The sequence below is a fragment of the Thermothelomyces heterothallicus genome, assembly GCF_042370625.1.
Source record: "Thermothelomyces heterothallicus CBS 202.75 unplaced genomic scaffold P884_scaffold_16, whole genome shotgun sequence".
NCBI classification, from domain to species: domain Eukaryota; kingdom Fungi; phylum Ascomycota; class Sordariomycetes; order Sordariales; family Chaetomiaceae; genus Thermothelomyces; species Thermothelomyces heterothallicus.
Window position 1 is genome coordinate 12704 of NW_027192577.1, and position 25524 is coordinate 38227.

General features: G+C 52.4%; 7 protein-coding genes across 7 annotated transcripts; 4 read left to right on the top strand and 3 right to left on the bottom strand.

The window, feature by feature from the left end:
- Positions 1 to 518: 518 nt before the first annotated feature.
- P884DRAFT_270731 (uncharacterized protein) lies at positions 519 to 1028 on the bottom strand (the record flags this gene model as incomplete). The annotated part of the gene is made up of 2 exons (XM_069442375.1): positions 519 to 663; positions 709 to 1028. 2 exons carry the CDS (start codon positions 1026 to 1028, stop codon positions 519 to 521), a joined length of 465 nt encoding a protein of 154 aa, XP_069296287.1.
- A 362-nt stretch (positions 1029 to 1390) lies between these two features.
- On the bottom strand, positions 1391 to 3246 carry P884DRAFT_203906 (alcohol oxidase; the record flags this gene model as incomplete). The annotated part of the gene is made up of 2 exons (XM_069438531.1): positions 1391 to 3091; positions 3151 to 3246. 2 exons carry the CDS (start codon positions 3244 to 3246, stop codon positions 1391 to 1393), a joined length of 1797 nt encoding a protein of 598 aa, XP_069296288.1.
- A 1698-nt stretch (positions 3247 to 4944) lies between these two features.
- Positions 4945 to 6211, top strand: P884DRAFT_204031 (uncharacterized protein; the record flags this gene model as incomplete). Its single annotated transcript, XM_069438544.1, has 2 exons — positions 4945 to 5515; positions 5589 to 6211. 2 exons carry the CDS (start codon positions 4945 to 4947, stop codon positions 6209 to 6211), a joined length of 1194 nt encoding a protein of 397 aa, XP_069296289.1.
- Positions 6212 to 6743: 532 nt separating this feature from the next.
- Positions 6744 to 8487, bottom strand: P884DRAFT_226191 (uncharacterized protein). Its single transcript, XM_069439645.1, has 3 exons — positions 8423 to 8487; positions 8063 to 8344; positions 6744 to 7981 (listed from the first exon to the last, which is right to left on the bottom strand). Exons 1-3 carry the CDS (start codon positions 8443 to 8445, stop codon positions 6841 to 6843), a joined length of 1446 nt encoding a protein of 481 aa, XP_069296290.1. The 5' UTR covers positions 8446 to 8487; the 3' UTR covers positions 6744 to 6840.
- Positions 8488 to 15174: 6687 nt separating this feature from the next.
- P884DRAFT_203676 (chaperonin 10-like protein) lies at positions 15175 to 15525 on the top strand (the record flags this gene model as incomplete). The annotated part of the gene is made up of 1 exon (XM_069438514.1): positions 15175 to 15525. One exon carries the CDS (start codon positions 15175 to 15177, stop codon positions 15523 to 15525), a length of 351 nt encoding a protein of 116 aa, XP_069296291.1.
- A 38-nt stretch (positions 15526 to 15563) lies between these two features.
- P884DRAFT_278570 (RmlC-like cupin domain-containing protein) lies at positions 15564 to 16779 on the top strand (the record flags this gene model as incomplete). Its single annotated transcript, XM_069443199.1, has 6 exons — positions 15564 to 15773; positions 16086 to 16175; positions 16210 to 16317; positions 16384 to 16540; positions 16628 to 16656; positions 16699 to 16779. 6 exons carry the CDS (start codon positions 15564 to 15566, stop codon positions 16777 to 16779), a joined length of 675 nt encoding a protein of 224 aa, XP_069296292.1.
- Positions 16780 to 18150: 1371 nt separating this feature from the next.
- P884DRAFT_203587 (uncharacterized protein) lies at positions 18151 to 24707 on the top strand (the record flags this gene model as incomplete). The annotated part of the gene is made up of 4 exons (XM_069438510.1): positions 18151 to 18426; positions 18521 to 18899; positions 19007 to 19282; positions 19432 to 24707. 4 exons carry the CDS (start codon positions 18151 to 18153, stop codon positions 24705 to 24707), a joined length of 6207 nt encoding a protein of 2068 aa, XP_069296293.1.
- Positions 24708 to 25524: the final 817 nt, after the last annotated feature.

Sequence of the window (25524 nt, forward strand, 5' to 3'; positions counted from 1 at the left end):
TAATAATAATAATAATAATAATAATAATAATAATAATAATAATAATAATAATAATAATAATAATAATAATAATAATAATAATAATAATAATAATAGGGTTAATATATATTTAGATACCTTCTTTAAGTACCTTTAGCACTTAGAACAATTAATGCTTTTTATTACTTACTTCTATAGACTATAATAGTTAATCTAGGAGTGCTACCTATAGTACGAATACTACTATAATACTATACCTCTTTATAGCCTTTCTAAGCTATATTAATTTGTAGCTACCATGTTATAGCACTTAACCCTCTTCTTCTAGCTTGTCAAACTCCTTAAACTTCCTATCTATTATAACATTTATATTAACACTACTTATAATCTTACTACCTATCTCTTCTAGATCTATAACATTTACATTCTTAGGCCTATAAGGAAAGTAGATGTCGTGGGTCACCTTGTAGGCCGACCTTATAAACCCCTATATAGACCAAGTAAATCTCGGTAAGGTTACTAAACAGGTCGCCAATCAGCTACGACTCGGTGCGGGAAAACCACTTGGTGAAGAAAGACCGCTTAAGCCGCAGCCGGCGGACCTGATAGTCCACAGCCGGAAAGTCACGTAGTTCCGTCTTCCCGATTGAGATCATGTCGATGTCGAAGTTAAGCCAGATGTGGCTGTCCCGCCCACCCTATAGGTCATCCTCGGGCACAGGGTTGAACCCGTCGTAGGGCTTCGTCATCATCTCGGAAAAAGCTTTCTGGTATCCACTAAAGGGGTGCCTGCGCAGGTGCTCACGGGCCTCACGGCAAGTTTGCAGCTGGGCCGGAACTGGGGTAGACGAGCGCAGGTGGCGCACCGGCGGCAGACTCTTCATCGACCCCTTCGCCCACGCGTCTGGGTCGGTCATTTTGGCGGGGCTCGGGTAATAGTAGACTACCTCGACGATACGGGGCTCGACCCTCAGCTCCCAGATGCGAGCGCGGATCTCGAATGGGAGGCGCGGAAGTGGATAGAATGTCGTAATGGTAGCGGTGGTCATGATTATAGTCGTGCCGGGCGATTAATCTCATTCCTGAATCCTATTAGCAAGAGTTAATTACCATTTGGTTTCGAGAGCTACGTTACCGACTGGAGACACTAAAGGACCCGTCTTGTCTTATTTGCTAGGCAACGAAGCGAGTGTGTTGCAATTGGCCAAGAAAACCGCCGGCACCCTCCGAGAGCCCAGATTCTCCAAACTTGTAGGAGCATCCTATAGATATTGAAAAGCTGTCACCAGCGTACTGTAACAAACATTACTCGTTAAAAAATAACTGTAGCTATTATATACTATGTACTATACATTTGTATGTCTATAAAGCAAAGCCTTTTTAACGATAAATGTTAAAAAATAGCCCTTCTCTACTTGCGGCACAGAGGTCCATCAGGACGTTCGATGAAGTCTTCAGCGCCTACGCAGGTGCGGCAGAAGAAGATGTTGTCCGGATCGTACTTGCGCTTAGCTGCAAGGTGTTGGGCGTAGTTTTTGCCGTAAAAGGCGTCAATGTACTCCGGATCGCTACCGTCGCCCTCATTCATGTAGCCGCCAGTGTTCGGAGCCAGCTTCTTCAAGGCGGCTCCCTTGACGTGCGTAACCTGGTGCTGCACATAATCGCGAATCTCGCGCGAGGCCACCTTGGGGATGCCCTGTCCACTAATCATGACGAATGGCGAGACGCGCCAGGCTGGGTGCAGCCCTGACGACGTGTCGGCCTTATCTTTGAACACCTGGCCGCCCGATACTAGCAGGACCACGTTGGATGACACCTCCTCCGGCTTGCCCGCCACTACCTCAATTGCCTCCCGGACCTTGTTGTAGTCGGTCAACGCCTCCGGGTTGATCAGTCGCGAAGTGATGATAGACGTAGACCCGACCGGGTCGTGCAGGCCCGACTCGGCCCAGTAAAAGGACCAGTAGTCCTGGTACTCGGCAAAGGTCGACATGATGACAAGCTTGTCCTCGAACTTCTTGAGCGCATTCATGAGTGGCGCCACAGCTTTCTCGGCCTCGGCCTGCCGCTTGCCAATGGTCCAGAAGCCATGGGTATAGCCGGAGTAGGCGTCGCCGACGAAGGGGCCGGGAAAGCTGCGGAACCAGAATCCGTAACCAGCGACGCCATTGTTGCTGAGGGCCGGGAGCTGCTGGTGCAGGACGGCGATAGCATCGAGCAGGTCCTTGTTTTCGGCAGTCTCGTTCCGCGGCGCGATGGCAAGCCGGTGGGCTGTGACGGCCTTGACGTTGGGGTGGACCTTGATGTGTTCGCTCAGGACGATGCCGTAGCCGGGGCCGCCGCCGCGGATGGCCCGAAAAAGGTCGGAGTTCTCGCAATGGTTGGCAGTGACGATCCTTCCATCAGCCAGCATGATCTGGGCCTCGAGGACCTGGTCGGCTCCAAGGCCGAAATTGTGGGTAGCCGGGCCGTGGCCGCCCCCGGAGGGCCAGCCGCCAATAGCGCCAGGAGAGGGGGAACCGCCGCCGACAGCAATGACATTGTTTGCCTGAGCAACCGTATACACGTCTCTCCACTGGTAGGCTCCGTCGATGTATATGGCGCTGCCCGTCCATCCGGACTTGGTGCACTTGTTGGCCGACGTATACTTCTTCTGGAAGCGGACGCCGTTTCTGAAGGAGTGCAGCCAGAGCTCGAGACCGCCATAACCGTCAGAGCGGCCGAGGAGGTCGTGGCCGGTGCTCGAGGTGACAAGACGGATGTTGTGTTGCTTGGCAAAGTTAAGAGTTAGAGTAATGTCCTCCCTAGTGGACGCATTGACGGCATAGTAGGGCAGAGAGCCGAGGATGCACGACGTGGGGGTTTCCCCCGCAGCGTAATCGACGGGCGCGCATGTGATGTTGTAGGGATAGTTTCTGCCGATGGGATCACTGGTCTGGAAGTCCTGGTCGGTCCACATCTTGTTCACGTAGGCGCACCGATCCAGGTCCTTCTGAGGGCCATCATAGCAGGACTGAGCAATGGGAGAGGTCTTGATCAGCTTGCCCTTGCCCAACGTTTTGTCAAAGGCCTCCCAAACGCTGTTGTCGGGCCAGCAGGCCTCGCCCGGCGTCTATGGTATTCGAAAACGGTCAGTCTTGGCTTCCTTCCTCTTGCCGCAGGCCGACTTACACATCTACATTTGGGAGTACGTTTGGCGTGTTGCGGCTCAGCCCCCACAGCATGCCCAAGAGTGTAAGAGAGCGACAGTGCTATATGCAGACGCATTTTTCCGGTACGGATTTATCTTGGACTGCCCGGGGCGGAAGGTGGGATAGCGGCACAGACTAGAAAAGTCAATGACAGAGAGACATGTCGTTCATTTAACCTAAACCAGACGGCCAGGGAGGCAGATGCGGGGGAAGGGGAAACCAGGGCAAATTGGCCCATTACTCCATCCGCTAACGATTGTAAGTGTAGTGTAATAACCCTGAACTCTTAATGCACAGGTGTCTCCGACAACTCCGAGAAGTTCCCAACAGAGCTTACTGTGTTATTTTTGCGTGCACGGTGTCTAACCGTTTATGGTTCTTGCCCGGGCCACCTAGAGTAATTAACATGAGGATTGAAACGAAATCGTAGCTACCTCCTCCCCAGAACCGCCTTACCCTTTCTATATACTTCGATCCCTTAGCTTTTACAGATCATACTGATCTGTACAAAGTCTTTATTGTTTTTTTATCTTGAGGCACGTACTCGAGACAACTTATCCTTTCAATAGAGGCATCCAGCATGATGCCTCGACAACGGAATAATATATATTGGGTCACGTTGCATTCCAAGACCAATGAATATATACAAGCCTTGATTCCGTACACTAGACATGGGTATCTTGTGCTTTCTCAACCGAGCTTCGTATCTTTGGCACAAGCTTGTCATGGGGTGTTGCAGACAAGCCCAGACACAAATATCTTACAAGCACTACAGATCACGCTAGAATCTCTATCATTGATCGAAGATCACCCGGCCTCCTCATGCCTACGGGACAATCATTGGACTTGATCAAGTTGGGGGGGAAAATCCCAGCACTTGGGAGAGTTGTTGGTGAGCTGGCTAAATTCGGAACTTGGGTCCTACTATCCAGCTCGGGGGTCAAGGTCGTTCTTGGGAATTCCACCGCATGGAATCCTAGAAGGAATTTCTTGTTGATGCAGGAACACAGCCAAGAGGACTACGTGTAACGTCAACGATGCACGCGGGAGGATACACCTGCATTAGCGTGCCCCGGCTTGACCCCTGCAGCTCCTCCGTCGTTGGTCCGTTCCGCTGCTGTGCCGCTCGGGCGTCGCGCTCTCGGATGAATTGCGACTCTTCAATCTTGGCCCCCTCAAGCACGATTCTCCCAAAGAACACTTTACATAGTACTAGTGTGCGCCACTGTATGCTAGTTAATAGCGCAGGGACATTCTTGCATTCTTCCGCGTCGAACCAAGCCAAGTCGGGTAAGTCTTAACCCTGTCGTCTATGAAAGGGCGTCCGACCGAGTTTCGTGCAGGTCCTTGGCTCTCTGCAAGGGGGGTTGTGTACAATATCGAAACCCCATTCTCTCATGGGAATCTGTCTCTGCTGTCGGTCTCGGATGAAGCATTACCTCCTTCCTCGGCTTTCAACCTTCCACATGCTCATGCAATGACACCTTCTCCGCAACCCAGGCTCGCTGCTGACACATGGTGGCTTGCATTCGTCGGCGTATTAATTATTATATTGCAGTAAAGCTAGGACTTGCCGGCCTGTTCCTGAAGTGCCGCATGCATCAGTGATACAAGCAGGTTTGCCATGTAAAATAGGACCGCAACGTCCCGGCCCCGTGTCCGGTTCACGTCGGGTTTCGAAGTTTCTCTTGCTCTTGCTGCTGTGCTGCTGCACTCGGACCCTTTTGGTATGTACACCCTTCGGCCCTCTTGTTGACATCGGATAATCGCAGTCATGTCAATAACGGCAAGAGCAGCGGCAACAGCAGCCACCCCTCCGGCCGCCTTCACCCCCCATCCGGATGCGCCTCTTTCTGGGGCCGCGCGGTCCGTCTCCGAGAGCGGCCTTGTCGCGGTCGTTTGGGTCTGCTTCTCGATTGCCACTCTCTTCGCCGCCCTGCGCCTGATCGTCCGCTTTCGAGGCAACCACTTCTTCCTGGCGGACGATTACTGGATCATGTTTGCTTGGATGACCCTCCTTACCATGGCGATTCTGCAGACACTTCAGATGCCGTCTCTCTGGTATCTAACGTATCTCCGCGCGGGCCGCATCGTCCCCGATCAGAGCACGGCCCACAAGACAGAACAGCTCACACGTTGGCAATTCCCCATCATCAAGCTCTTCTGGACCACCTTGTGGTCCGTCAAAGCGAGCTTCATGACAGTCTTCTTCCGCCTCGTCAAGCCTTTTCCCGTCATTCGTCGCCTGTGGTACTGCGTTGCCGTCATCGCTGCCCTCGCCTACATTGGCTGCTGGCTGTCGAGTGCGCTGACTTGCAATCCCCCGAGTGATTATTTCAAAGCCGGTATGCTCGTCAGACTCGCTTGGTTCTCGAACACGGCCGTCTGCTAACATGTAACCCCCGTTTGCTACTGCAGGCAAATGCAACTCGCCCCGCGAAGTTTGGAATCAGAGCTTCAACGTCATTTACTCGACCACAGTTGACGTCGCGACCGACCTCATGATCATGGCACTGCCCATATCCATCTTGCCCTCTCTGAAGCTCGATAAGAGGCGCAAGATCGGTCTAGGCATTGCTTTCAGCCTCGGCGCAATCATCATCACAGTTGCCATTGTTCGCATGACCCAGGTCATTAAACCCAACAGTACAGACGCGGTCGACCTCATCGGCCTCGCGATTTGGGGAGCTGTCGAGACCGCCACCGCCGTCATCGTCGGATCCCTGCCACCGCTCAAGGCACTACTATCGCGCAATCTCAAGAAGTATCATGGCTCCTCGCGTACCAAGGGCAGTCGCTATGGGACAGCTAGGACTCCTCAAGGCTTGGCAACTCACCGCAGCCACGGTGGCGGATATGGGCCTAACTCGGAATCGCGTACCGTCATGGTGGCCGAGTCAATTCCCTTGGATGCTATGCACAACCAGACGGGAGGCGGCATACATGTCCAAAGGTCGTATCAGACCACCGTTGAGTTTGACGAGGCGTCGTCCCGAGAGGACGATGAGGTCGGAATTATAAAAAGAGACCCGCAGACTTGAACCACATCAAGTGTCCCTTGATGTGTATGTTCTGCGTAAGGGGGGCCCGGTGGGGGGGGGGGGGGATACTTGCTGTTCACGACGATCCGAATCATTAGGTGTGTGCACGTATATATATAGAACTCAATCATGTCAGGGAATCAAAAAACAAAGACAATAGAGGCATCCCCCTCCCCTTTCCTTAGTGGGAACATGTCTTACTCATCTTATATCACTCATGCTTACTTCCAGATTCAGCAGTAGACATAGGATATCGGAAGGCCTTAAAGAAGAGGTTTCTAGATCCTACCCTGGAATAATCAACCTAGGGGCTCTAAGGGTTTCTATTCAACGAGCAGATGCGCTCAAGCATCCTAAAACCAATCCACAATTTCTCCCTCCCAATCGCCACCTTGTTACTCAGCAAGGTTGAGGTCCTTATCCAGATAAGAGGGTGCCTATGGAGAAGGTAACCTATCTTTCCCGCTCTCCTTACACAGGTCTGGTAACGATAATGATTCTGTATTAATTATGTTTTGTATGTATATACACACCCCTACTAAAAATACTGCGAACAGAACTGACACAAAATGGCACCAGTTCAAGTACCTATCCTCATGAAACCCGTGCAATACCCGCCCTGCTTATGATCAGGCCAGCAACACCTCTTTCAATCCCAGCAAGGTCGCGCACTCTCTAACACTGGCACTCTGCAGCTCCTCGTACAGATCAATCTCGCTCGGGATCTCGCTACCCAGCAGCCTCTGCAGTTCGTCGCGACCGCTGTTTTCTACCTCTTGAAGTTTCCTCCGAGTAGTTCCGTTGCCCTCTGAACCGGGCTCTTCCTTCAGATTCGATGTGAAAATGCCGGCAGCCGAAAAGGGTAGGAAATCTTCGTAGGTAATGGCCTCACACTCCACCAACCCTGCCTGGAGAAGTTGCTCCATATGTACCGACGACTCCTTCGCAACACCAATGGCATCCAGACTCTTCTGCGTCACGCCCTGCGGGACGCGGTACCGGAAATAGACCAAATTCTGCTTCCTCAACTCGTCCCAGTCGTCCGGGTATTCTCGGAAAGCTTCGGCGAGGACCTCGCTCAACACGCGCCCTTCGCGCTCCGCAAGGGTAATAGCGGAAGTGAGCAGCCGATCATACAGCTCACGGCCCTTTCTGGTGACAGCTGCACCGCGCTGCTCTACCTCGCCGAACCGCGCTGTGTGCGTGCCGTTCTTTCCGCCGGCGGGACTGCCCTGTTCATCGGAAAACGTGACGCGCTCTTCGAGGGCCTTGAAGCTTGTTTGCCGAAGCAGGATCTCGCACTTTCGCCCGGCCGGAGGGCCCTCGATAGTTTCTTTAGCCGGCAACCCCTGCGCAATCATCTCGGCCTGGACGGCGTCGATGTCTAGTGTACGAGGGGTCAGATGGTTGATGTGCGCGCTGGGAAAGCAGACAATGTCGGCAACCATGGGATGTTCCTGCTTGAGGCTAAGGTAGGTCTCGTAGGGCACGGTGGAGCGGGAATGCCACTTGAAGATTTTGAGGGCTTCCGCGATCAGCTCGTCAGCATCGCTGGCCGTCAAAATCGATCGATCCTTTTCGGCCGCGTCCATCAGCTCGCACAGCCGCGGGGAAAAGAGAGTCCGCCGGGACAAAATCTCCGTTGCCTTTTTCCTCACTGAAGGTGATGAGATCAGGTCAGGTCGTAGAACAGTAGTAAAAACGCGGAAGCGGTTCCTGCGCAGCGATTCCTCGCTCGTGGGCCTGAACGCAGTACCATGAAGGGGGAACCTGATGTTGTTATTTTAGCCCAGCACCGTCCCGATGGTCTCTGTCCGTTCACCTGAGGTGAACAAGGGAGTTCAACCATACCCAACGATCTTCAAGTCGTAGTATCCCACAGGATGCATGCCCATGATGCCAAATAATCGGCTAATCATACGCATCTCGTGCTGGGTCCCCAGCCGGATGGCACCGTGGCGCTCAAGCTGGTGACGCTTTGGGAGGTCATCTAAGCTCTGCCCTCGAGAGGCAAGAACCGAACGATCGACGCCCTGGACAATATCCACCAGCTGACCGTACAGCGGCACTTCGTTCCTGTACATGTCCGAAAGGGCGCGCACAAACCGGGAGCGGAGAAGGTCCGCATCCCATCTAAGTAGAATAACAATAATTATATATGATTAGTGCCAGGTGGCTGCAATGCGAAGCAGAGTTAGGGCGTTGACTCACGAAGATGTAGTTCCGTTTTGCATATCGTGCCGACTTGGGTAAGCCAACACTAAAGGGAGGGTGGGGTCTTGGAGAGGTGAAGGGTTGGCAACAGGCACTTGAAGAGGGAAGTAGAAGCAGTTGAATTTGCAGGTATAGCCACGTTTCTGGTATTCTACACGGAGTCTTGGTCCGGCACGAATTATTTGGAGCTCGGGGCAGCTAGCTTCCGATAGCTAGCTGAAGGGCGTAGTAGGTATGGATAATTCAGGGTCACCCGATAATGCCCTGGCTTGTGTCCGATTCAGGTACCCAACATGATAGGTCAGTTGTGATGGGCAAGAGACTACTAGCTGATGCCGTTGCCAGCCGACGTTATCTCAGCTGGTTTGACCGACAGCTGCATTGTGTCTTGTTCTCCATCATTATCTCCTGTTAGCCGATGCCATCCGGAACCCGAATCCATTGGAGGAAGCACCTGGTGAATGCCAAGCACTGCGGCTGGGGCGGCGGAATGGTCTCCGCTGCGGAGATATTGCGGAAGTGCCACCACAAGCCGTCCGGTGCGCTCGAGCACTGAGCACTCCGTTATTATTATTATTATTAGTCCTACACCGCTATACTAATAAGCATGCCGGAGCCTCTCTAGTAATATACAAAGGAAACCATACCTAATAGGCCAGGTAAAAACCTCTATCCCTCCTTTAACGCCTGATCCGGAATACTAATACACTACAAAGAAAAGGAGAAGTAGCTAGAATAGCCTTAATGAGGCCTTCCCTCCTAGTCTAGCCTCCTTATAAGGCGGTATTCTGGGAGCCTCCCTAGGTCTATTAGCCACTATAGAACCCTCCTTACTAGACAATGGTTACAGGTCCCTATACCCTATAAGACGAGGTCTAGGTCCCTTTATGACTATATTTCCTAGGGTTCTTACGTTCGGCTTCTTGGTAGGTTTAGGCACTATATAACTAGGTACTCTATAGTCTCCCTCCCCTAGCTATAGGTATAGTAAGGGGTACTAACCCCTAGGACTTAAACCCTAAAAAGGAAGTTATAGAGGCTAATAGCCCCTATATAGGCCTATACTAGTAGGGAGCTCTAGGCCTTCGTTAGGCCCTAGTACCTTTATAGGCCCTCCCTTATAAAAACTAGATATAGGGGGTCCTTGTTAGATATACATTATATCTTCCTACTAGCTTGGTTAGCCCTCTAACGGTTGCTCTAGCTAGCTACTATAGCTAGTTCTATAGCCTATAGCCTTCTTTATAGGGTCTATAGGGGGGGTTAACCCCCTCTATAGCCCTCTTAAACCTACTACCGGACCGTCGACCTAGCTACCTCTAGGGCTATAGGCTTCGGCTCCTAGCCCCTTGCCCTAGCCCTTCTCTTCCAGAACCTCTAGCTAAGCCTATTATAGGCTTATTAGATAAGAGCCCTTATAGAGACCTAGGAGGCCCCTAGACCTGCCCCGGTCTATAAGAGCGGCTAGTCGAGTTTAGTTTCGAAGTTAGCTAGCCTCTTATTAAGATAGAGGTCGAGGGGTAGTACCTAGGCTTCTGTCTCGAGGCATCGGATAGGGGTAGCCTTATAGGCCCTAGTAACTACTCGAAGGGCCTTATATTAGGCCTTCGATAGTTCCCTAGTAGGGCCTTCTAGCTTATCCCCTAGCTTGGTAGGCTTGTAGAAGCTCGAGGCCCTATAAGCTAGGGCACTATAGATATACTTGGTATAGACCTTGTAGGCCTATAGTAGGCCAAGGCCCTAGGTCTTTATAGTAAGCCTAGTTAGGGCAAACTCCTAGGTTTTTAGCTTCTTAGCTACCTTTGTATAATAAGGGCCCTATTATAGCCTTTAGTCTAGCCAGACCCCTAGGAATCTAGCTAACTTTAAAGGGGCTATAGTAGTAATACCCCTTCTAGGCTATAGGAGCTCTAGTAGCTACGATTACTATTTCCGGCCCCTATTAAAGTAGATGAGTTTACACTTTTCTAGGGCAAAGGCTATATCCTAGGTCCTTACCTACTATAGGTAGGCCTTCTAAGCCCTCTATAGCTAATCGTTATAGGCCTCCTTGGCCCTCCTAAAGGCTAGAAGGTTAGTATTATTGGCAAAGCCTACCAAACTAACTATAGGGCTAGCCTAGCAAATGGCCTAATAGAGGGAGGCTATATAGAGGATAAATAGTATAGGGGAGAGGGGTAACCCCTAGGGGACCCTAGCCCTTACTACTATATCCTCCATTTCCTAGCTATCAAAGTAAAGGATAGCTACCCTATCCTATAGCCACTCCTTGACCTAGACTATTAACCACTTCGGGAAGCCCTAGCTCCGTAGAGTAGCTAGTAGTTAGGTATAATTAATAGTATTAAAAGCCCCTAAGATATCGAGCTATAAGAGGGAGGTAGCTACCTTATACCTCTAAGCCTCCTAAATCTAGGCTATAACAAGCCGAATAGCTAGTTCGGTAGACCTATATTCCTGGTTACCTATCTACTCGGCTAGGAGAAGCCTATAGGCCTCTACAACAGCCATTACCTTCCAGGCAACTATAGCCTCTAGTACCTTACCTACCATTAGTAGGAGCGCTATAGGCCTATAGCTACCTAGGGTAAAGTAGGCCTATAGGGGTTTACTAGGCTTATAAAGGACTACTATCTTAGCCCTTTTAAACTAGGCTAGGAAATAGCTAAGCTATAAGCTCTCCGAGGCTAATATAGCTAGTATCTAGTAGAGCGGCTATCTATAGGCCTTTAGTAGGCCTATAGGGAGGAGGTCCTCCCCTAGGGCCTGCTATAGGGCTACTCTACCTAGTATTACCCTAATATCGCCTATTATAACCTCCTAGCTCATTTTAAACTTTAGCTCCTAGTAGTCATTTAGATCTAGGTCATTAATATCTGATAGGTCTGCTTCTAGGTTTAGAAAGAACTTGTTAGCTAGAGCCCTAGCCTTCTATTAATAGGTTATAAGCCTTCCTTTAAAGGCTAGGAGCTTTAGAGGGTCAACTAGTAGGTAGCTTTATAGCCTTACCTACTATTCTAGCCTTTATAGCAGGTCTAACTAGTTAGTTACCTCTTATAACGTAGCCCTCTAGCTCTTAGTCTTCGCGGCCGTGATAGTCTTAGCCTGGTCCCGTAGGGCCTACTGAAGTACCTCTTATATATAGGGGTTTAGGGTACCCCTATAGGCCCTCTCTACCTCCTTAGCCCTCTTCCGGGCCTCCTAAACCTCCTTCGTCTACTATCGAGCTCGTTTACTACCTATACTAGCCTTCTTTGCCAGAGCCGAGACTATAGCTATCTCCTCGAAGGCCTTTATAAGCCTGTCAAAGGCCTATAGGAGCTCCTCTAGGCCCTAGAAGATAGGCCTAGCTAGGGCCGATGCCTACCTACCAAGCTAGAGTAGGAGGTAGGCTACCTTGGCCTATATAACCTCCTTGTCTAGGCTCTTCTAGTCCTACCCTTTATTAGCTAGTATAAGCCTATTAGTCCCCTAGAGGGAGATATTTAGGCTCTATAGGTAGTAGTCGAATTTCCTACGTTCTATAATATCCCTATAGGTCGCTTCTAGCCTGGCTAAGGCCTAGAACAGGTCTATTATAGAAGGCTAGCTACGTTAGTCCCCTTAGGAGGCCCTAGTAACCTAGCTATATAGCGTATATAGGTTAAGGTCCTACTAGTCTATAAGGCTAAGGAGGTCGTAGCCCCTAGGCTAAGCCTATTAAATAGGTCCTAGACTAGGTAGTAGAGGTTAAAGTCACCTATAAAGACTAGGGGGTAGGTTAGCCAAGATAGGGCTAGTAGGCCTTATAAGAGGGCCTACTCCCCCTTATTATTATAGACTAACCAGAGCTCGAACCCCCTCTCTCCTATAGTTAGAAAGGTTACCTTATACTAGTTCTCCTCTACCGAATAGTCCTACTAGCTAACTAGGAACCATTTAGCTACTAGAATAATTACTTTGCCCTTAGGCTTATAAACTAGATAGTATTTTAAGGCCTAGGGGTAGTATATTAACCCTATAAACTAGTTAATCTATAGTTCCTAGATAGCTAGTAGGTTATATTTAACCTCTTCTAATAAGACCTTAAAGGCCTATTTATTACCCTAGGTATTTTACTAGAGGATCTTAATTTATATTTAAGATAACTAGAGCGGAAGACAGGGGTACGGTAGTAGTAGGCTCTATAGCTATCGCCCCCTTAACTAGTTACGAGAGGGAGGGGGCTCTAGGCTATAGAGAGGAGATATAGGTCTGTCGGGCATCGGATAGGGCGCTTCTAGCTACCTACTAGGCTAGAGTAGGCCTTCTATAGGGGCGTTTGGCCCCGGTTTAGTAGTGGTCGTCGTCTTCCGACTAGCTGTTAAACTTAAAGGTTACCTTCTAGTATAGTTGCTCTAATAGTTAGAAGGTCTAGGGTCTATACTAGTAGGCCTCCCTAGTCCTCTCCTAGGCTTTGACTTTCTTTAGGCAGCCCCTATACTAGGCTATATAGGGGCTACTATAGGCTATATACCTATAAGGGAGTTAGTTAGAGTAGGTAGGGCACTAGGCCTCCTTAGTCTTCCCTCCCTCTCTATAGGCCTTTATACTATAATAGCTATAATAGGTCAGCTACTAATAGTACCGTTAGGTATAGCCAAAGCTCTAATACCTATAATACTACCTTAGCTCTAGAGTATCCTAGTAGGGTTTATAGTCTAATATATAGGTATCCTAGACTATACCCTTATTATAGGCCTTCCGGGCCTCTTCGAGGTCTTATAAGCCTAGGAGTACTATAGCCTACTTTCTTTATAGGCTCTTTGGCAGCTAGAACTTGATCATTTTGATTAAGTATAAGCCTATAGCCCCCTTAAAGTCCTATTTATTAACCCCCTATAGCTCCTCTTTCTAGACTCTTTTGGCTAAGACTATATAGGCCTTATTAACCTCCCTAGCCTCCTCTCCAAAGGCTATAGCCACCTATTACTTATTAGCTAAATACCAATCCTTAGTAGCCTTATCCTTAAAGACTATTACTATATCCCCGCTTAGGAGCTTCCTAGCTATAATAGCTCCCTAGCGGCTAGATGCTCTATTAACTACTTAGATTATCTCGGCCAGGGTTTAGGCTTTAAGGTCCTCCTATAAGCTCGTGTTCCATATTATAACCTCCTATAAGGCCTATAGTAGCACTACCTTAGCTAATGGTAAGCCTCCTTAGGAGCCTATTACCCCCTATTATAGCCCTATAGCTACCTATACCTAGGTAAGATAGGGTATAGCCTTAAGGGCCTCTTTAAGCCCCTTTTTAACTTCCTTAGCTACAAGTTTCTATACGTTTAGAACCAGGCCTATAATAGTAATTATAAGGCCCTATAAGAGCCTATTAGCAAGGTCCTATACCTTACCCTATTTAGGGCTTAGTATAAGGTCGACTAGTTATATAATAAGACCCCTTAGCTCCTTAATATCCAGGGTAGGGCAGGCCTATAGTAGGCCCCCCTTTAATCAGCTCGAAGCCATAGGCCTCCCCACTTAGTGGCTTAGCGGTAGGCTTTAAATCGACGTTATGTTTAGGGGCGCTAGGTGGTCCGTATAGTGAAAATTTTGACAGTCGTACGAGGTACGGTCGGGTTGCGGTCGGGTTGCGGTCGGGTCCGGTTCCTACGCCTGCGATGCCTGTTATACACCCGCAACGGCTCGCGTGCGGTTGAAAGTGGTAGCGTTGGATAGCGTTTTTCGAGAGCTTTCCAGTGATGGTAGTTTCGTGTGTTTTGGTAGGGTATTCGCAAAGATGCAAGTCTTCCGGTAGTTCCTTGAGCACTCCGTTGGTCGAAACTACATACTGCCAAAAGGAAATTGCAACTAGGAGAGAGTAAACTGATGGTAGCATCAAGGAATGTAGTTTGTTAGCCGGGTATATACGTGTGTATAATTATATTACAATTCTTATAGGCTTACTTCTATTTTTGTCTATTTCTCTTTTTTCCCTTTCTCTTTATAATATAGAGGCAATTATATATGTTTACCAAACCTGACATCTACTAACATGCACATATTGTTATGCGCTGTTAAGATCGAGATGGGACGAGTATATTCATCTGCACACTACTACGTAGCGTTTGAGAAACAAAGTCTTCACGCGGCCACAATTAGTGTGAAGCATTTAGAGCCACTCCTTAAACCACGCCATAGCTGCCCTGCTTGCCCTCTCCAGGCTTTTCATCTCTGCCTCGTTCTCCCGATTCCTCTAATGGCAAATCCATGCTCCAGGCCTAACTTGGGAATCTCCAAGACGGCGAACATCCTCACCTCCTCAGTAAACTAGGGGTCCTTTTCCGGTGCCAAGACTTGCACAAAGGGCGAGCTTCTCGCTTCTTTTCTGCTTGGCAGCCGGTAGGATGCGGAAAAGCGAACTATCTTCGTATACTGCAACTGCTACGATGGTGTTGGTGGAAGAAGGAAGTGAAGGCTGACTGGGGCCACCCTGCGGGAAGATGTAGGTGGCTGCAACCCTAGTGGGGCCCGGACCATCACACAGCCGGACCCCGCTAAGGTCCTGCTGGACCCTCCTCCGGCTTCCTCCGGCCCGGTCCCGCCAAGGCCCGCTTGCCCCGGGCCTGGCCAACTTAGCTCCGGCTCCCCACGTACGAAGTACTACTCCGAGAGTTTCAAAGAGACCTTGGGTTTGGTTCGGTGACTGCTAGTCCAGAGTGCTCCCGCTTCGCTTTCATTCCTCATTCGCCCGAATTCATTTTTCAACCGCCAAGCAGTACACCGTCCCGATGGAGATCCCGTCCACGCAGAGAGCAGCCTTGGTTGAGAAGACGGGCGGTCCGGAGGTTCTGGAATATCGAAGTGACCATGCCGTACCTCAACCGAAAGAAGGCCAAGTGCTAGTCAGGAACGAAATTGCGGGCATCAACTACATCGATACCTACTTCCGCACAGGCTTGTATCCGTCACCGAAACCTGAGGTCTTGGGCCGGGAAGCAGCGGGTGTCGTCGTAACCCTAGGTCCTGGCACAGACAAGTACAACCTCAAGGTTGGTGACAGGGTCATCTGGCTAACCAACGCCGGATATCTCCGCTCTGACATTGACCTCAACAACGGACTTCTATCGCGAGCACACTAGCAACTAAGGCAAACCTACACACTTTCGCGAGCAACACTATGGCCACGAAGGACACGACTAGTACGAAGGAGCAGTATTATGCTGCGCTAGCGTCTAACAATGTCTCTCCCCTCTGGACCGTACTTAGTAAGATGGTTCCGCCACGCGTAAACCCGACAGCACAGGTTACTTCATGGCCGTACGAATCCATTTGTCCGCTGCTAATGGATTCGGGGACACTGATAACGGCGGAGGAAGCCGGGCGTCAAGTCTTGATGCTTGTTACAGGATTCAGGCACTCGGAGGCCAGACTTGGCCGACCCACCCCCAGGGATGACGGACCAGGGTTCAAGATGTATTTAGAGAGCTTCTATCAGTGCCTCCGGCACTTGAGAATAATCAACCATCATCATCACCACTTCTGAGGCTCATACGAGAGTTCCAGCAGTGCCTGCCACAGCGCTCCCACTGCTGTGGTTGTCCCGATTGCAGCACACCCTGCCGTGCTGTAGCAATGCTCGTGAATCCAACGCTCGGTGCTCGCTCCCTACACTACGGACTCCATCTATGCCGTGCTGCAGCTCATCTTGCCAGGCGAGACGGCACCCGCACACCGGCACGTCGCTTTCGCGCTGCGTTTCATTGTCGAGGGGTCGCGCGGCTTCACGGCCGTCGAGGGCCAAAAGCTGATGATGGAAGGGGGAGGGGGTGATCCTGACGCCAAGCTGGCACTGGCACGACCACGGCAGCGAGGGGATGGGCCCAATGGTGTGGCTTGATGGGCTGGACCTACCGGTGTACCGTTTCTTGCCCGTCAAATTTGCAGACAACTACGCTGAAGCGAGGTATCCCAGCACCCTGGCTGAAAACAGCAGCTAGAAGTTTCCCTGGGCTCAGACGGCAGCCGCGCTGGATGCCAATCCGGCAGAGCTGTACGCGCGGTACGAATATCGATTGGAGAACGGAGCCTATCTGTCCCAGACCATTGGGGCTCGGGAGGAGCGGGTAGCTGCGGGAACGACGACAAGGTCAATCCGTGAGACTGTCTTCTTTGTCTACCACGTTTACAAAGGAGAGGGGTATTATTCTACCATTGTCGGCTTTGACGGGGTGAAACAGCAAGTGCGGTGGAAGGCAAGAGACACGTTCAGTGTGCCGGCGTAGAGTGCTGTGTCCCACAGGTATACGTTGGAGGAAGGGAATGCCTACTTGTTCGCCGTCAACGATATGCCTATGATAGAAGCACTGGGGCTGTATAGACAAGAGGTTGTGTAAATGTAGGAACTCGGCAATCCTTTGCAGATGAGCTGTGATGTCGTGCTTGTTTTGTTCAGGCCAATTGATTCCTAAGATGCGTGTGATGCTACTCCGTATGGCTACTGATATACAAAGACACCGACATCCTTTGGGAGATAATTAGACCTGCTTCTTTGTGCGCCACCAGCGGCCTACTAGACACGTATATTTGCTGACGTCAGGGCCTGGGAAGTCGACGCGCAAGCAAGTGGCATGGAACCCGCACTCCAGAGTAATAGACGCTGTAGCTCACGCCTATTGGTAGGCGTATTGTTCGGGGGGTTATTCCAGAAGGAGAACAGAACTATGCTGTTGCGTTCTGCAACTTGGGGTCTGTCTGGTCACTCAATCAGCAGGGTGTGTGCACTGTACAAATACTGTATTGAGGTAATCCGGACATACATTCGCAAAATTGATTGGACGTGAATTGATACTCCATAATTAGTTGTTTGCTTTACGAGGACTCAACCTCTCCCAGTCGGGGATCCAGGAAAGTAATGAAGCATTAAATTAGCTCATAGAATTATGACAACAAGGCAATCTGAAGACCTGATGAGCTGGTTGACTGCATCAACCGTCAATGATCGTGCTCAGATTCTGTTGAAACTTTTAACATGTCTAGGATTCGCCCTCTTCCCAACCTTCAACCCTCAAGCTCTTGCTAGGTAAGGATATATCTCCTATAACAACCTGAATTCCATTATATCCTGCTACTTCGATGATCATAACGTTGGGCTTGATCGGGAGATTTTACTCGAGTCAGGTATAATCGGGCCGCTCTAAGCCTAGTCGTTCTTTCTAGGCAACGTCGAGTCGATCAAGTGTCAATGGCAGCCGCGATTTTTGGGTCGTCAGATCTTATCCCAGTACTCTGTAATGTTTGCTTAGGGATCGTGTATCATCCTGATGGAACAGTTACCTACTCCTTATGAGCCTTTCTTTCACTTTGACGTCACGTGAAGACAAACTACGTTTACCCAAGCAAACACCCCTAGGGACCAACTCGTATATAATAGTTAACAACCACGGTAGGAGAAACCAAGTCTCTAAATCATCCCGTTTGAACCTTCTCTCCCGACTATGAACCTATGTCTACGTAAAGGTACTCTTTTCTGTCGAGATTAAACCTTGATCTTGAGTACCAAACTCATAACAATGGCCCCAAGCGCTCTCATCTCAAAAGCGCCGGGATTGGGCCACCCCTACGCACTTGGCGAGCGAGGGACGGCTTCTCGACAAGTCATGGCATTGGGAGAGGGCCACACAATGCTGTCGAACGGTGCGTTGCAGCACGTGTCAGGGACAGACTCAAGCCACGCCTCCACCAGCCACCGGTCGAGCATCGCCAACATGGTGCTCACCCTGAAGCAGTTCAGCGGAAACGTGCTTGGCTCGAGCGTGTCCTCTCAGCTCCTCAACGCCACATATGAGTCGATCCGTAACTGGATCAAGAATCAGAGGATGACCCACCTGCCCCCGGAGGGCAGCGACTACGACAAGGTGCTGGCCTGGGCCCAGCTCTTTATCGAGCGTCTTCACTCGTTCGACACGGCCATCAGGGAGCTTGACAGACAAAGCACCATGGCCGCCCAGGTAGCATATGGTTACTGTTTCATCTTGCTCGAGGTGTGTCTGTCCTAGAAATTCGCTTCTGGTTGCTGTGCCAATCCTTGCAGATTATAATAGATGACTGACTCCGCGTCACCATGTAATTAATTAGCTGGGCAAGGAAAACTCCCAGGCCCTCATGAGGGCGTTCCGATTTTTCTACACCATATCCATGCCTATGGTCAACCTCCTGGAGCGTACTGAGCTCTTCAACGTGTCGACGGAAATCCAGGAGCAGCTCATCCTCGCCCTGTCGGATCTGGTAGGTTTGGTCGGCAGCGTAGCGACGCATTTTCGCAATACTATCGAGGATGCTATAAGCAAGCCCGATGCTTCAAGCAAGCTCGATACTTCAAGCACGCCCATCTCTTCTTTCAACCTCTATAGCACTTTCTCGGAACAAATTAGAACGTTTAGGGTACGCTGCGAGAGAATAGGCGAGATCATGTGGCGATATCAGCTGGTAATGGCAAAGTTGGATGCCGAAGCCGGTAGGTTTGCTGTCTTGTCCTCGCCTTAATTATGCTTCCAGTCCCAAAGCGTTTGCTTTTGTCACACACCTGGAAACGGTCCGGCTGACCAGAATGTCTGCTATTAGTTTCGGATGCCGAGCTGGTCAAACGTTGGCTTGCGCCTGAGGATCGCGTTCTAACCAGCGTCGCCGACAGACGTTCATTGTTGGCTCATGACCGAGAGGAACTAACCTGTCTTTGGATCGCTCCCCATCTGACCAGGTTTCTGAAAGGCGAGAATAAGATCCTATCCATCAGCGGCAGGCCGGGATCCGGAAAGAGCGTTCTATCCTCCGTCATAGCGGAGTACCTTCAGCGGCCCATATTGGGCGTTAACTACGACGCGTTGTACATCCCTATAAGTAAGTCTGCTGGCAGGCTGCTCCTTCATCTTTGTGCCTTTCGGTCGGTCATGCTCGCGGTCTTCTATTCTAGTTAAGGACCGATTGAAGCGGGGCCACTTGGTCGAGTCGAGCACAAGCAGCTGACGCAGTTGGATGTACGTTCTCAGGCAAGAGGATTCCCGTCGAAGCCTCGGCTCGGGCTGTCGCCAAAAGCGTTCTGGGTCAGCTGTTTGAGAAGCGCATTGGCAACGTCAAGCTCCTCCAGATACTCTGCGATGCCCATGACCAGAGTAAGCGCGCCTCCACGTATGAGGAATACGACCAAATCGTGTGGACGGCCGTGGAGCGGGCACTCGCGACGGCTCTGCCCGGCGCGCGAGAGCTCGTTCTGGTCGTTAGTGGGATTGATGAGGCCTCATGCGACGAAGCCGCCTTGTTTGAGCGGCTCGCAAAGGCCACGGCAAATGGCACCAATGTGCGGCTCATTACCCTCGGCCGGGAGGCGCACTCGCCGGCCGACGATCTCATGAGCATCCATATGAGTGAGGATCTGATCTTTGACGACATCATGGCCGTCATCCGGAACGACTTCGACGTGGACAGCGAATTTTCGCAAATGTCCGAATTCGAACAAGAGTCTATCGTAACGCGGCTCGCCGAGTCTTCGACTGGCTCGTTCATCTGGGCGAAGCTGGCCACCAAGCGCTTGCGTCGCGCAGTCGGCCTCGAAAAGTTGCGCGAGGCTATCGAGGAAGTGGTCACGAAAAAGCCGACCATCAAGGATTTCGTCATTCGCGAGGTCCGGTCCCCCAATGTGAGAGACGAGGCGAGGCATATGCTCGTTTGGCTTGCCATCGCAAACCGTCCGCTGTCGCTGAAGGAGCTCGCGATCCTGGCTCAAATCGACGTCGGCAACGGTACCATCTCGAACCGGCACATCGATGTGCTGTCGACGATGAAGCATGTCCAGGGGCTTGTGTTCGTCCAAGACGGTCTGATGTACCTCCGGCACGGACTGGTCCGCGCCGCCCTCCTGGACATGATCGCCAAGGCAGAGCTGGCCCCTGAGATCACGGACGCGCAGGGAGACCTCGTCGCCCGTCTGCTGCTGTACATCAAGGCGAAGGTGCCGGAACAGCACAAGCCGTCCGTCACCGTCTTGAACAGCCATGAGACCGGCCAGTTGCTCGACAACAACGCCCTGCTGGACTTCGCCGTGCTCTACTGGCCCATCCACCTCACCAAGACACAAGACTTCAGGAGCGGCGGCAAGGAAGGGGCGGCTAAGGCGTTCTCCCGCGTGTTCCCTACGACCATCACGGCCTTGCTCCTCCAGGCCAGCCTATGGGAACACCGCCCTACACCCGCCCTGCTCGAGTACCAGAACACCATCACGGACATCTACCGCCAGCTCTACCGGGAAAAGAGCGCCTTGACCCTGCAGCTCCTGATTTTCCAGGCGGTCCTCCACCGTCAGGTTGGGAAGACAGATCAGGCGGCTTCCCTCTTCTTCGAAGTTGTCTTGACCGGCAACGAGTTGCTCGGCCCGGGCCATACGGTCACCATCCAGATGGCCAACAGCTACCTCGAGGTGACCGAGTCCAAGCGTACCAGCTTCGTGACCGGGATTATGGACAAGCGAGAGCAGGTCCTACTCGTCCTGGTAGAGGGCTACAAGGTGCAGTTCGGCGAGACCTCGACCCAGGCTGTCTCCATTCTGCGGCAGCTAGAGCAACATTACCGCTCCGTTCACCAAGAACAAAAGGCCCAAGAGATCAAGACAAAAATTGACAGGTCGACGGACCGCAAGAAGCCCGAGGGCGGAGACTATGTGAATCCCGACAATGGTCGAGTTCACCTGTACCATATCTGGTCAACCCCTCACGAGGACGGCCAGGCGCTGCGTCTTGAATTCGAAGAACGTGACGAGCTTCTTCTGGGCGAGTCCAAGTCGTACAACTTCGGCGACCTCCTTGAAAAGGCCGAGAAATATGCCGCCAATGGTGATGCCGAATCGGCCGAGCAGACCTACTTCACGCTGTGGCGGTGGGCGAGTGAGGAATACCGGGTGCAATACTCGGAAGTCTGGGTCGAAAGGAACCTACAAACCCTGCTCAGCTACTCCAAGTTCCTGCACAGTCAGCATCGGACGTCCGAGGCCAAGGGGATCCTTGTGGGCGTCTGGAAGGAGTACGGTTCGTCCAAGGGCTGGAGCATCACCGAGACGTCTGCGTCGCTCCTGGTCCAGATCGCCCAAGTGATGAAGTCTGTTGACTTGTCTTTTGCGGCATTGTCCCTGTTCCAGCAGTGCGAGCACTACTACCGCGCAACGAGGCGCACAGAGACGTCGACCTACAGAGAGCTTCAGAAGAGCATCGAGACCACCTCGCGCGAGGTGCTGAAGTGGGTTAGCTCGTCAGAGAGTGTATATTCCGAATTCACGTTGGAACAGACTGTGCTCGAGTCGCTTGGCTTTTCCAAGAGCGAGACTCAGTTGACGCTCTCGGCGACAAACAGCCTGGTCTCACTCTACATTTCCCAGCACCGCTGGCACGACGCCTCTCGTCTCCTCAAGACGGTGCTGCGCAGGATTTGGCCGGCGTTGTTTTCGGCACATGTGCAAGAAGTCAAGCTGCCTCGGGAGAGCGTCGAGCTGTGTCTGGACCTCGCCGGGCGCCTGGCGGATTGCTACCACGTGCGCCGTCTCTGGGGCCACGAGGAGAACATCCGGGTGCGTGTCTACCGTGTCTTGAGGGCGAGTTGCAGAGTCGACGACAAGTTGCGGGAGCGTGCCACGACCGACCTGGTCGTCTTCTACCGCCGCGCGTCCCAGACCGAGTCGCTCATCGCCCTGCGGCAGGAGATCCTGGAGGACTACACGACCTTTTACGGCGAACAGCACCCGGCCGTCATCAAGACCCTGTGGGAGCTAGCGGACCTTGCGCGCCCTCGGCCAGTCTTTGTCGAGTACTACCGCAAGATCGTCCGCGCCCTTAACAAGGAAGCCGAGATTAGCACTCCGGAGGCCCTGCCGGCCGTCATTGTGGTCGCCAGGGAGCTGTGGAGCAGGGGCATGTTCTCCGACGCCCTGCCCTACTACAGGACGCTGTTCGCCACCTTCCTCAAGGCCCCCAAGACGAGCCCCAAGTTCCAGGACCAGGAGTGGGTGCTCGGGTGCTTCTCTCAGTATACCGACTGCCTGCGCAGCCTGCGGGTGAGTTTCAGTGTCCTCGAAGAGGTCACGTCTCAGTTCCGGGCGCAGTGTAAGGCCCTATACGGTGCCAAGGCTACCATCACCGTGCAGGTCACTCTGATCCTGGCCAGGCTGTACCAAGAGTCCAGGTCGCACGAGCAGAAGGCCATTGCGCTGTACGAAGAGCTCCTCCAACTGGGATCCGAGCATATCAACCGCGAAGAGATATCGGCCGACCTGAAAGTGCTGCATGACGCCCAAGTGAACGCCATCAAGTCGTCGGAGACCCGGGGCGAGGTTACGTCGTCGCAACTAGACCGCCACTCGACAGTCCTGCGTGAGCGAATCGTGTCTGTCCGCCAGAAGTACGGCTGGGCTCACAGGGAGACCCTCTCCACGCTGACGGAGCTGGTGCACACCTACAGCAGACAGGGAAAGACCGAAGCGGTGGTGAGCGAGCTCGAACAGGCTGTCGTGAACATCATCGCGACCGAGACATCCTCGACGCGGCTCGTCGAGGCAGCCTCGACGATCGCGTCGCACTACACGGCCGTCAACCAAGTACAGAAGGCTACAGAGCTCGTCGACCAGGTGTACTCTCAGATCCTGATCAAAGAGACGGCCGATGTCAAGAAGACGAGTCAGGTTGACCTATCGTCCCGCGGCCGCGAGAGCTTGATCTTCCTGGCCCAGTTCGAGCACAGCCTCCGTCGCAGCTCGGCCACGCTGACCGAGATCCTGGCCGACCTGACGACCCAGTACGTCGAGTTTGAAAAGTTCCGCTCTCTCGTCTCGTCCAGCAGCAGCTTTTTGGATGTCTCAGCATCCTCTGCGCGCCTTTACCACTCCCTGCTAGTTTCTGGCCGGGACTTCGCGGCCACGTACGTCTTCTCACGCCTCACTCAGTGGTTTAACGACACGGAGGCCAAGCGCCTCAACCTCATGGCCAATCTTAGCACCACCCAGGTCCGGGCCTTCCTGCACAGCCTCCTCGACCACCTCGGGACGCACAAGTCCAGAGACATAGTCCGAACCGTCGGCATCATCGGCAACACCCAGGTCCTCCGGTTGCGGAAGAACGGCCGGTTCCAGGATGCCTGCGACCTGGCGGTTGCCTGTTTCCACTACATCGCGGCCCGCAAGGAATACCGCACCACCACGATGGCCAAGCTGGTGCTGACCATGGGCATGGCCTTTGGGGGGCGAGAGCCGGGTGTTGCTGCGGCGCCGTCTGCTAAGCCCAACGCCGAAAGCCGCAGACTGCTGGTCGAGACGTCGCGGACCATCCTTCAGAGTGCACTGCAGGTCCTGATCGACCTGAACGTCAACCTGGCCAAGCTCGGCATTGTGCACCTGAACCAGCTGATCGGCCTTCTCGCCGAGCAGCAGAACTGGCATGCCCTCGTTTCCCTCATGGCCAGGCTCTGGAGCAGCCGCGAGACGCAGCAGGAGTGGGCGCCCTCGGTCACCTTTGCCCTGCTCCGCCGCTACATTTTGGCCCGCTGGCTCGACGGAGACTCCAGGGGCGCCCTGCGCGCGACCGAGCACATTGTGTACAACTGCCGGCGCGTCCTCGGCCTGCGCGACCCCATCACGCTTGACATGTCGGTCCTGCTGAGCCAGCTATACACGGAAATCGGGCAGCGCTACCAGAACCAGCCGCACGCGAGAGGTGACGAGAACGGTGCCGCCATGGCCAACCGCTACTACCGCAAGGCCGCCGCGATCCACGAGAACATCCTGCGCGTCTATAGCGACCCGGCCTACGCCAGCATGGACGACGTCGCACTCGTGGCTCACACCAACGGGTACGGCGGCGCGGTCAGTCCCAGCGGTGACGGCGACGTGAGCCCTACCCTCCAGTTCGACCTCGACCGCCTCCTGGCCCACGGACAGCATCTGCACCGTGCACAGCCCGACGCCGGCCAGGTGGTCCGGCAACACCTGCGTCTACTCAAGCTCGCGATCCAGCGCCTGGGCTCCTGGCCCAAAGATTACGCCGAGTACGAACGGCTCAGCGCCGACGTGTTCCGTGAATACGGCGCCGACCTGCACGGTGTCGAAGGCGTCGAGAGATGGGACCTCAGGGCACATGGCCGAGGCAGGGCCGAGGCGGACGATGATCTGGTGCAGCCAAAGAGCTACGCTGACGATTGGGAGTTGCCGGATGCAAGCAATGGCCACAATTCACAAGGCCAGCACAATGGACAGCAAGAGGACGTGGAAATTCATGCCCGTGGGATTTGGTGAAAAGCATGTTTGGCCAGGGTTTTAAGCTGCGGGGACTTTCTTCCTTTCCCCTGGTGTTCTTGGCTTTTAATAATCAGATTGGGTCTCGCTATCGATCTTAACCATTCCGTACAACGGTTCTCTCCCAAACTGCTATTTCTATGTGGCTACCTAAGGTAGTCAGTTTGTATCATTTTCTTCCCGATTTTTACTTCCCTTTACATGCACACACACAGCTATCTCTGTACAACTACCCAAAAAGTTATTCTCCGCTCTATTTAAATCTATAAGTATCCCAAAACAGATTCCTTTTTGATATGACTAGAGTTATTCGAGCTTGATAGGTAGTGCTAGAGGTAATTACCGGACGCACGTCTCATCGGATCCGTTCCAACCGACAAAACACCAACACGCAAGGCCGCGATGGGCCCACAGGACTCCAACTAAGCGAAGAAGAGCGGAGCAAGGGGAGGGCGAACGTCGTCACTTTCAGCAGCCCCATCGTGCATGGGTTCCCATATCTGACCCATAATGAAATTACTGACACTCATAGAGTGCACGTCCGACTAGCTGCTGCCACCATCTTTGACATCTCGGGCCCTCCCTGTCACGAAGGTCAAGCGGGGGATGATCTGGTTCAAGGAATGGGTCCCAGGTGCTGCAGTCATCACAGAGCATATCTCGGAGGCTGCGGCCGCAAGTGAGGGCGAATTGAAGGTGTTGTTGGTATACGAAAGGTCACTTGAGAAGGCAGCGGATGAGGGGCATTAACACGTATGAAGGGGCAGACCCTAACCCTCTACTTGCGATCTTGCCTGGTTGGCGTGACAACTAGTTA